Source organism: Hakea prostrata, chromosome 10, assembly GCF_041222555.1.
Source record: "Hakea prostrata isolate BN-2017 chromosome 10, UWA_Hpros_2, whole genome shotgun sequence".
Classification (NCBI taxonomy): domain Eukaryota; kingdom Viridiplantae; phylum Streptophyta; class Magnoliopsida; order Proteales; family Proteaceae; genus Hakea; species Hakea prostrata.
In genome coordinates this window covers 24,602,860-24,613,875 of record NC_142609.1, presented here as the reverse complement: position 1 = coordinate 24,613,875, position 11,016 = coordinate 24,602,860, and the positions used below count along the sequence as shown (strand labels likewise).

At 42.5% G+C, this 11,016-nt stretch overlaps 1 protein-coding gene across 2 annotated transcripts; it reads right to left on the bottom strand.

Moving 5' to 3' along the window:
- Positions 1–2,291: 2,291 nt before the first annotated feature.
- LOC149002334 (protein IQ-DOMAIN 12-like) lies at positions 2,292–4,946 on the bottom strand. 2 transcript variants are annotated; one of them, XM_089137534.1, is made up of 6 exons: positions 4,819–4,946; positions 4,328–4,447; positions 3,924–4,220; positions 3,525–3,755; positions 3,234–3,362; positions 2,292–3,158 (listed from the first exon to the last, which is right to left on the bottom strand). In XM_089137534.1, the coding sequence occupies exons 2-6, from the start codon at positions 4,394–4,396 to the stop codon at positions 2,574–2,576; spliced, it is 1,311 nt and encodes a 436-aa protein (XP_088993660.1). In that variant the 5' UTR covers positions 4,397–4,447; positions 4,819–4,946; the 3' UTR covers positions 2,292–2,573. The 2 variants fall into 2 exon arrangements, with proteins under 2 accessions (XP_088993660.1, XP_088993659.1); XM_089137533.1 differs by having other exon boundaries at positions 4,328–4,946.
- Between the last annotated feature and the right edge of the window lie 6,070 nt (positions 4,947–11,016).

The window sequence follows — 11,016 nt, the reverse complement described above, 5'->3', positions numbered from 1 at the left end:
TGCGGATACTCGTTAGAGGCCATTTATTGGTAGGGTTGCAAATAGCTAGACTTGGGCTCACGGGCACTCAAGACCGGTAACCAACCCGTGAGAGCTTCTTGTTTATTATTTTTGGATGACCAATAGGGTTTATGAGTCCGTAGTCAGGGACTATGCTAACTCTAGTGTGAAGGATATCAGAAAGGATTGCCAGGGGCGAGGAATGGAAGTATCAAGATCTGACTTGATATGACTGAGTAGATGACTTGCATTGGGCTAGGCTTTACTGTAACGTGCGTCAATACTTATACCAAATGGTGATGTGAGAGAGTGGTGACTTAAACCCCAGCCATAGATTGTCCCGAGGGATGTAGGACCCATTGCCTACCGGAGCCGACTGACTAGACCTACTCAAGAAAAGTATGGTGCTATGACTTAAAGCATGTCTACCATAGAGACTAGCATACATAGAGTTAAATTCATATTTGCATCATGCTATGTTTTGTATCATGTATCTGTGTTATTATGGAATAACTTGCCTTGCTAAGTTCTTTTGAGCTCACCCCTTTTGTGCAATGTTTTGTTAGACTATCCTACAGGTGTCGGCCCCCCACTATGAGGAGACCACTGATGAAGCATACTACCCTCCGGGTGTTGGCTACTACGAAGATTACTTTGAAGATCCCGCGGGTGATTATGCTACATTCTAGGATTAGCTCTACCCTGGAGTGGGAGCGGCCGTGCCTAGTGTCTTTTGTTTACACTGATGAGGACATTTTGTATAAAACTGAAGAAACCTTAGTTTAGATGTTTAACTCTTTATTCTATCTTTTGAGACTTGGTTTGTAAACCCTTATGATTTTCGAACTACTTTCCACTACAACTTAGGGAGTTATTTCCGCTCACTCTCTCCTTTTCGATTATACATACACTCATATCTTTTAATTCCGCACCCTGATTATATTCTCTCTTTTAATCTTGTCTTGATCTTATTGTTTATATGACATTACTTTGATTATATTGTTCATGATTGTGTTATCGTGTATGTGGGAGGCATGGTTCCTCGATACTTGATCATTGAGGCTGTGGATCACATACCCGGGTATGCCAAGTAGGGTACCGGCTGGGTCGATGTGACACAAGCTCTCGCTGTGCCACTGCAGTTGCTACTTCTAACCTGGTAACCATAACTTTCTGAAGCGTTTCCCACAAACGGCGCCAAATGATGCGTCCAAAATCTGCTCAGCCCTTAGATCACTAATGAATGACCTGCAAAACAATTGTCAAATGTGGCCAGACCGTGGGGGTCGGGAGTCCACCTTCGATGGCTAAGTCAGTTAATGAACTGATCACAAAGGCTCTGGCTAATTGTAAAGCTAAAGTATGAATACGATTACTGGGAATACGATTCAGTTACCTTCTTCGTACATAGGTTATGACTTATATAGAGTGTACCTTCTATCCTACCCGTTGAACTCGTTCGAGCCTTCTTCTGGTGACTGTCAGATCTTGACGATTAGACCCATTAGTGGAGTGATGGATAACTTCCCTTGATGACACGATCTTTTGCTGTGGGTGTGGCAGTTATCCAAGTTTTCACGATCGTCTGCTTCTGTGAGTGTTGATAACCGTCTCCTAATGGATTATCTGTCCCGAGAATCTTGGACTCGTGCTTGCCTGCTGATCGTATAAGGTTTCTTCCTTAGCATGCTATCTTCAAACCCGATTCGCACGCCGGTTCGCACGAACCTAAGTCGGTCGGTTCGTCCCCCGACCGGGGTCAAGGGTTGAACCAAGAATGGGCCTGGTTCGACGATATTTTTCCCATATCAGAGACGAACTCAAACACTAAGGAACCCAAGGAACCTTATAAAAAGGCAAGTAGGCCAGAGAGAAAGGTATGCTGAATTAAGGCAATCGTTATTGAGATTCTTATTGCTGGTTGCATTCTTGTCTATTTCTGATTGGAGAGAATACTAATTAGATCGTCGGAGGTGATACTCAACCTCCATGGTCGACCACATTCTTGCAGGTACATCCGGTCGAGAAGACGAACAAGGAATAAGCAGCAACAGGCATAATCCAAGGAACCTTATAAAAAGGCAAGTAGGCCAGAGAGAAAGGTATGCTGAATTAAGGCAATCGTTATTGAGATTCTTATTGCTGGTTGCATTCTTGTCTATTCTGATTGGAGGGAATACTAATTAGATCGTCGGAGGTGATACTCGACCTCCATGGTCGAGCACATTCTTGCAGGTACATCCGGTCGAGAAGACGAACAAGGAATAAGCAGCAACAGGCATAATCCAACATTTTCCCTTCACAATCTTTCAAATAATCGAAATCATGTAAAACTAAGGAAGAAATACAAGAGATTCTCATTCTAGTCCAACAGCAAAAACACAACAGTCACTCCGCCTGAAAAGAAAATTTATAAAAAAAATGAAAAACAGAATCTACATTCAACGAGAGTAGAACACCATACAAGCACTTTACTCCTTTGAATTGAGCGAAGCCAACCATTACTTGAGAACTGGAAATAACAGAAAATACCCAAGATATTGGCAACTTTGGCATCCGCAAAATGGAAAATATCATCTAAAATCCTTCTGCTGGTTCCAGTTTGGCAATGAGAATTCAGAATCAAGGCTGAGATCTTTGGAATGTCGGTGTGATTTTGCTGGAACTAACAGACCTTTAATGCAAGGAGATCTCTGATTTCCAGCCTTTTTGGTGCAAGTTGCATCATTACCAATTGAAGAGCAAAATGAGAGTCTACTGTTGGATGGTGAACTATGATCACAATAAGAATCTCTGAATTCCAGCCTTTTTGGTGCACTAGATGATCTTGCCTTTGCTCTAGCAGCTTCAGTAGTAGCCATGTATCCTGGAGCAGCAGAATAACTTAAGCAGGAGACATTATTAATTGAATCATGTTTTTGTTCATGAATTGATCTCCTTGGAAGTGGTACTAGAGAATCCAATTCTCTTACTTGTTTACGGTTGTAAACTTCTCTCCTCGTAAGCTGTATTCCTCTCTCTTCATATCTGTCCGGTGCATTTGAACAATCAAGTGATTCAGAAATCTCTATTCTTTGCTGGGTATCTTTGAAGTGTCCTAACCAGTTACTGCACATTTCATCCGCGTTACTTGGTTCTCCTTCTGTTCGTTGCCTTTCCTGAAGAACGATATCTTAAATCTCATATACTGAACGAAATAATTTGGGATGATTTCCAAAGAAACCCAGAGCTACCTGTTGACTAGTTGAATATTTCTTCATGTGTTCTCCCTTGATCATTGCCTCTTTCCAGCTTAGAAACATGGTCTTGAGTTCATCCTTTGACAACAAGCTGCTGTCCAACCTCTGACAGTCTGGATTGAACTAAGGAAGAAAAACCAGGAATAAGAAGTTTCTGTTAATGACTGAAATTCTAAACTACTTTGCTCACTTTCAAAATTATTTGTTCAATCAATTTATGCTTGTCATATGCAGGCCAAAGTGTTCATCCTTAAGTCTGACTTAGCAAAAACTATCTGTGCATACCCTTTTATCCTTGTCTCCCAATTCATAGCTTCTCGCCAGAAATTGTTGCTTCTCGTTGGCAGTCCAGTTCTCCTTAACCATCCTAAGCCTAATTTCACGGACTTTAGACTGGATTTTTACAAGAGACTGCAAACTCTTCAGAGTGTTGATCGCTTGACGCCTCACTGCACGGCCTCGAACCATAGCTTGAAGCCTCACCAGTCCCTTAAGTGCCCGCAATGCTTTTCTAGCCTGAAAAAACGAATCCCAAATTAATTGAAAGAAAACATCCCCTCATCGTCAATGTCAAATCTGTTGCATTTATAGGATAGAACTTGTTGAGATACAATACTTCAGTTGGATGAAACCCTAGAGTAATGAAATTTTCTCAGAAGAAGTGCTAAGTTAAAAGTGTCTCACCAGACACCCACGAAAAGCAGTTTGAATCTTAATAGCAGATAATTCTCTGATTCCCTTCTCTACTTGACGGCTTGATTGAGGAGCATGCGTAAGTCGTACAACCTCAGCTGCGGCATGAGCTGCTGCAACTGCAGCCTCAGCAGCTGCTTCTGCTGCAATAGCAACAGTCAAAGCATGCTTCCTCTGTTCTTCCTCTGCTTCACTCAGTATCTTCTCCTTCAATGAAGGTGACTGCGAAATTGTTAGTAGGCGCTTTATCTTAAATCTACCAAAAAACCATCTCCTTCTCTTCTCCTTCTGGTAATAGAAACATTCCAACAATGAGTTCCAAATTCAGTTATGAATTTCTTTCAGTAATCTAAGCAGTAAGGATTGAAAATTTTGAAGGAATAATCAACCGGAACCTTTTCTTGCTTTGATTTTGGCTCAGATACAAATATGTTTTTCAGCAGATCAAACCAGCTTGTCTTCATGTCCACTAAGGAATCATCACATCCAATAGAGCTTATAGATGATCAGACATCCTGTGATGTATAAGATTTCATAATCTATAGTACAGAGACTTGGAAGGCATATGTGAGAAGAAGGGACAGAGTGAAGAATACTAGGTTGCCTTACCTTAATCAAAGGTGTGAAAGAAAGGTACAATAACATCCATATGCATAAGAGGTTTAAAATGAAAATTCTAAACTTCCTTATCATCTAATAAAACTTTTCACAGACTAAGTAAGCTGTGAACTACCAAGTGTTTCATATGTGTCTGTAGGTTCTACACTCAGATAATGAAACCAACAAGATCAAACACATCAAGTAGCAGAGTACAAGATTTCATTAAAACTCTGAAAGAACAGCAGTAAACTAAGGTGACTGATTGATTATGGTATCTACACAATACCTGAAGAAAGTCCAGCAGAAATGGAGGAAGGAGCTTGACTTTCTGAAGGATTTTTATCTGAGCAATCTCACTTTATGATCTGGAAAATGATCCAAAGGTTTGCTGGAGCAATCATTAGTGGATAGTAATCAAAGTTGGTATCAATTCAGCTACTGTTACCCAATACAAGAAATGGATCAATTTATCATGTTTAAGTAGTGGGCCTGAAAGCAAGAACTGTCATAAAAAAAGCTAGACCCATTTCTCTCCAATGATTTAGTTTTGCAGGGTACTTCTGTTTATGACCTATAATAAAATGTGAAAAGTTACAGTAGCTTTTAACTCCCTGGCCCCTGACTCTCCCTTTTTCCTTCCCAATTCATTCTCTCTCTCTCTCTCTCTCTCTCTCTCTTTCTCTCTCTCCCCCAACTCAAGTTCAAGTCCTTTCCTGATATAGGTTTTAGGATTAGTTAGTGATGCGTCCAAAATCTGCTCAGCCCTTAGATCTCCTGCGTATGACCTGCAAAAACGAACGTCAGATGTGGCCCGACCGCTGGGATTGGGAGTCCACCTCCGAAGGCTAAGTCAGTTGATGAACTTAATCACAAATGGCTTTGCTTGAGCATAGAGTTAAGGAATGAATAATGAGAATACGATTCAAATTGTATGTGTTCTTCTACCTTGTGGGCAGGTGATGTCTTATATAATGTATACCTTTGAATCTCCTTCGTTGGATGTATTTGAGCCTTCTTTGGACAGCCATCAGATCTTAACGAATAGATCCGTACTAAGTTGGGTTATTAGATAACTCATTTGATAATACGATCGTTATATGGTAGATATCCATATAATAGCGATAAGCATCAGCCGCAAATGCTGCTACCCGTCTCTTTGACGATTAGTCCATTCCGATCATAGTGGATTAGGGCGTGCTTGTGACTGAGTTAGTTTACTTCCTCAGCAAGCTACCTTTTGAACCCAGCCCGCTCGGAAGCGAGTCAATTCCTTTCGTCCCGACCGGAGTCGAGGGTCGAACCAAGGTTGAACCCAATTTGATTATATTTTCTCCATATCAGTTAGTTTATTAAGCAATTGGTGTCACTCTAACCTGATTGACACTTCTTTCACAATATATAGAGAAAATGGCTTAACTAACCAACTGAGAGTGATTAGCTAAAGTTTAACATTACTAATCAACTAATTGATTCTCGGTCATGGTTTTGAGAAGCGGTGTTTGTAACAGAGATCCGATCCATTCTGATCCTACCCTAGAAAATTTTGGGGCCAATTTGACAACCCTAATACAATCTCAATCCCTCAATCCCTCAATCCATGTCTAAAGAGGTTGCAATAGTGTCACCCTAGACACTATAAATACAAGTGTAGAGAACTTATAAGCATTTAACGTATAGGAGGACTCAGCCAGAGAACTAGAAAGGTAGGTGATGCGTCCAAAATCTGCTCAGCCCTTAGAACTCCTTAGAATGACCTGCAAAACTAAAGTGTCAGATGTGGCCCAACCGCTGGGGTTGGGAGTCCACCTCAAAAGGCTAAGTCAGTCGATGAACTTAATCACAAACGGCTCTGCTAGAAGCGCAGAGCTAAGGAATGAATAACTGGAATACAATTTAGATCATAAGCCTCTGAGTGTTTACATCCAAATGTGTATATGGATCTGGATCTCCCTTACCTTGTAGGTAAGTGGTGTTTATATAGAGTGTACCTTCGAATCTTCTTCGTTGGATGTATTTGAGCCTTCTTCGGATAGTCGTTGGATTCTAATAGTTAGATCCGTTGAGCGATAGACTTCTACTAGTTTGAACTAGTAGAGGACTCCTGAGATAACCTCACGATTATTTGATGATTATCCCTTCAACAGCGATAAGTGACAGCCGCCAAGTCGTGTCTGCCATCATTAACCTAATCCATAAGTTGGATTAGGGCGTGCTTGTTGCTGATTTAGTTTTTTTCTTCAGCAAGCTACCTCCTGGACCCGGCTAGCTTGGAAGCGAGTCGATTCTTTTCGTCTTGACCGGATTGGAAAGTCAAACCAAGTATGAACCAGGTTCGATCGTATTTTCTCCACATCACGAGCCCCCCAAACCAAGCTTTCGGTCGATCCCGAGGGCTTGGTTTTTAACTAGGTTCCTCGTCAAGCAATAGTCTTTTGCATATCCCACTAAATGTCATATCACATTTAATGCGGTGGTCACTTTTTCCTCGAGCGTTGTGAGGGCAATGCCACGCGTCTTATTGCAGTCGAATGATCATGGCTCACGTAACCCAAGCGACGGTTTCCGAATGCCTGTTTTGGATTCGTGAGTTCAAACTTTCAAACCGTCTTTAAATCTCGATCGTCGATGCTAAATCAATCTCGATTGTTCACGTCCTCGAACACTCGTGCGGGTGCTTAAAAGCGGTTCGTTGTCTTCGTAGGTTTCATTCTTCTTGTCTTGGAATTTTGAAACCTCGTCGTCTCCTTCGCGCCTTCTCGTTCTCAAGCTTTTTGCCTCACTGAATCAGTAAGTTTACTGATCCCTTTGCAAAGTTAACTTCCTGTCTCCATGTTTTTCTTTTTCTTTTTGTACCGTACTGAAGCTTTAGTAATGGAGGACAATAGGGTTTCTTCTGAAGCTTCCCTGGTGCCCAGTGCCAGTAATAGTGATAATGGTAACGAGGCCTTTGTTTCCCTTCCCTCTGAGCAATCGGATAGTGATAATAAAACCCTAACTGCTCTCTGGCGTAACTTTGCAGAAGTTAACTAGAAGAGATTAGAGGGAAAAGCTGAAACTTCCTCCGCCCTTCCTGAGTCTGGACCATCCATGACTCCTAGGGTGACCGCAAAGTCTTTTGGGCAGTCAAAACAAACTTCCAAAACTAGTGGTAGACCCGATTCTGTTGCCTCCTCGTATAAGGAGGAAACTCTTCTTTCGGCCATTCAGGGTTTTGATTTTCCTTCCTCTTACCAACTTAGGGCTCCAAACCCTGATGAGAGGGTTGATTTGACCCTTCCAGGCAAATTTTCCTTATATATAGATGCATTGGAAAGCGGGGTTCGCTTTCCTTTCTTTAATCCTTTGTTTGCAGCCATCCTAAATCACTGGGATATTTGCCCTAGAATGCTCCTTCCCAATAGTTGGCGTCTCATCTTCGGCTTCTTGGGTTTATTTTTTGAACTTGGCATTACGCCTTCTCTTGCTCTTTTCGTGCATTTTCATCTTCTTTCTATCTCCCATCCTCCCGGTTGTGTTGTGCTTTCCAAGCGCAATAAGACTGAGCTAAACTGGAGGGGCAGCATTCTTGCTAAAGGAACTTGCCCTTCCAATCACAAAGGATGGCGCCCTCGATATTATTTATGTCGAGCGCCTCAATCAGATCTCAACTTCCCGACCATCTGGAAACAATATACTTCATACTCTGAGGGTAACCGGGTCCTTATCCTATCCAAAGAAGACAAAACGGCCGCCAGGAAGATCAAATCAATACCATGGTATCAAGAGATACATGGATATGAGATGGAAATCAGGACTGGCTCATCGTGAGCTTCTTAACCATCATCCTTCAATTTTCTAAGAATGATATGTCTTTTTGCAATCCTGATTTTTGTCCTTCTTTGTAGTGCCACCAAGAATGAACCCTGAGAATCTTCGGGCAAAGGCTGCCAGGGCCGTTGTGACAGCTGAGCAACGGTAGCCCCGAGCCTTGACTGCTGAACAAGTGGTTTCTGTTCCCTCTCCCGACCCTTCCTACAAGGGTATCAAGAACTTGAAGCCCGTGGTTGACACTTCGGGAAAAGGGAAAAGACCAATGGTGGAAGAGTCTGGTATCCCTTTTGCTGCTCGAACTAAAAGGAAGCACGATTCGGTTGATGCTTCCTCCCAGAAAAAATCCAAAAAGAATGAAGATTGCGAGGAGATCTTCACGCCTCAGTGGACACTGAGCAGACTAATAGGGCAACACAAGACCCTGAGAAAGCTGCAAAATGGAGTTCTCTCGCTCTTCTGCCTGCTGATCGTCAGGCCTTTGAAGCCCTGGATGATGCCTTGTAAATCAGTCCACAAGGTACCGTTCCTCCTGATCTTTCATTAATTGCTTTTCATAATTTCTTATGAGTTCTTCTGATAATCTCCTCATCCCCAAGAATGTTGTGTTGAGCTTTTACCAACACATGGAGGCATTGAGCCGAGTTGGTCGCAATGGCTCCTTGCTGCAAACCTGTGAAGAGAATTTGGCGAAGGCCAATTCTAAAATAGACCTGCTGAAGGCAGCAGCCGAAGAGCTGAAGGTGAAGCACGATGAGGAAATGATTTCCTTGAAAAAAGCCCTTGATTCCTCAAATGCCCGCGCTGTCGCTACCGAACGCGAGGCTAGGAAACAGAAGAAAGCTGCTACGATGTTTGGTGACAGTCTTGAGTTTAAAGCCATAGAGAACGAACGTATACTGCAGCTGGCAGTTCCTAGCAAACCCAAACATATCAAACCAGAGCTTCGAAGGGATTGTGTTCGGAAATATCTGAACAACGTTCCTTTCTCTAAACTGCTGGGCGCCTTCAACCTTCAAGCTTACCGCGTGGGGCAGAATGATGTTTGGGAAAAGATCCTCGAATCTGATCCTTCCTTTGACACAACTCCATTTCTTGAGGTGTGTCACAAAGAAGTCTTTGGAAAGCTTAAGTTGGCCTTCCCAGACTGGGCTTTGGAAGAGGATGATCCTTTTCCAGCTGACCCGAAATATGAGGAATATCTTGCTGATTCCCTGCCCCTTCCAGAAGAACCTTCACAGCCTGCTGCTGAAAAGAAGACTGATGAAGACGATCCTGAGAAAGCTGCCTCAGTCAATAATGAAGAAGAGTCTTAGGGAGTCAAGGTTTTTTTTTTTTTTTTTTTTTTTTTTTTTTTTTTAAGCTTGACCCTCCATAATCAATGAAAATAGAACTTTTCCAATGATTGCCTAAATATTTCCTCCTCCTATCTCCAAAAGCTTGTCTTGGAAATAAAATATAAATGATATAGCTTATCACTTCTCACTTAACTCCTTGTATCTTGACGAGGGATGACCTTTGGGATATCATGAAGAGGCGTTCGGGAGAGATGTTTCAGCTTCCAGCTTTTACATATTCTCAACTACTCCTTCATTTATTACGAAGTCCAAACGTTTCCCTGCTTTTGTGTACCACTCACTTCTCCCAACGAGTTGAAAATATAAATATCATTTATGTGGTGGAGCGACGGTTGGAGGTATTCTCGTACCAGGTGCATACTTCCACGTGGCTTTCCTCTGACCGTCGATCTTACTTTTTGAAGAACTCGAAGCGTTTTTTCGATCCGGTCCCTTGGTTGCCTTTGGCTCTCAACCCTTGCCTCACTCACTGAGGCTATTTAAGTTCCTCAAGGGTACTTCTCATTTATCCTGCTACCTACAAGTTAGATTTGCAAAACAAAACGACATTCCGTCCTTTGCCGTGTTCATACTTTTCGTATTCCAACAATATTTTCGATCAGCATCTGAACAACTAAGCTTTTACTTTGCCCATGTCTATTATTTCTTCTCCTTCTCCCTTAGTGAACTTCGCAATAGTAATACTTGGAGTTCACTTAGTGGGTATTTGAGAATTAGGGTTTTCCCTTTTTCTGAATGTTGTTGGATTTTCGTACTGATACTGCCTTTTCTGTACTTGCAATGCCTCCCAGAATCGATTTGAGCTTTATTAGGGCGAAGTCCTGCAAGAAGACTGTCCCAGTACCGACGCAGGTTGCCGCTAGTGAGGTGATTGCATTTGGTGAATCTTCTAAGCGAAAGGAGACTGCTGTTGGTGAATCTTCAGATCAAATTCCACAGTTTCTGATGTTTCTACTGCGCTTCCTCCGCCTGAAGAGACCGTTTGATCTTCCCAAGAAGATCTTGATCCTTCCGTCGATGCCTGTGCTGTTGATGTCACTGTTGGAGAAACTATTCGGGATTCTTCGAAGGAGACCCTTCGGACATCTGAGGCAACTATGTTGGCATCTGACGAAGGCGTGGTCCCAGCAGGTGCTGCTTCTATTTCCAACTCTAGAGCTTGTTTGGCATCCTCTTCCTCTCCTTCTTTGGAGCCGGAGGATTTTGCCACTAGGAAGGGCCGTCGGTTGGTGGAGGATGCAGCTCATCCTTCTCTTGATGTAGCTCATCCTTCTCCTCCTTCGAGGAAGTCTGAATTAGTGTCAAACGAGTTGACAAAG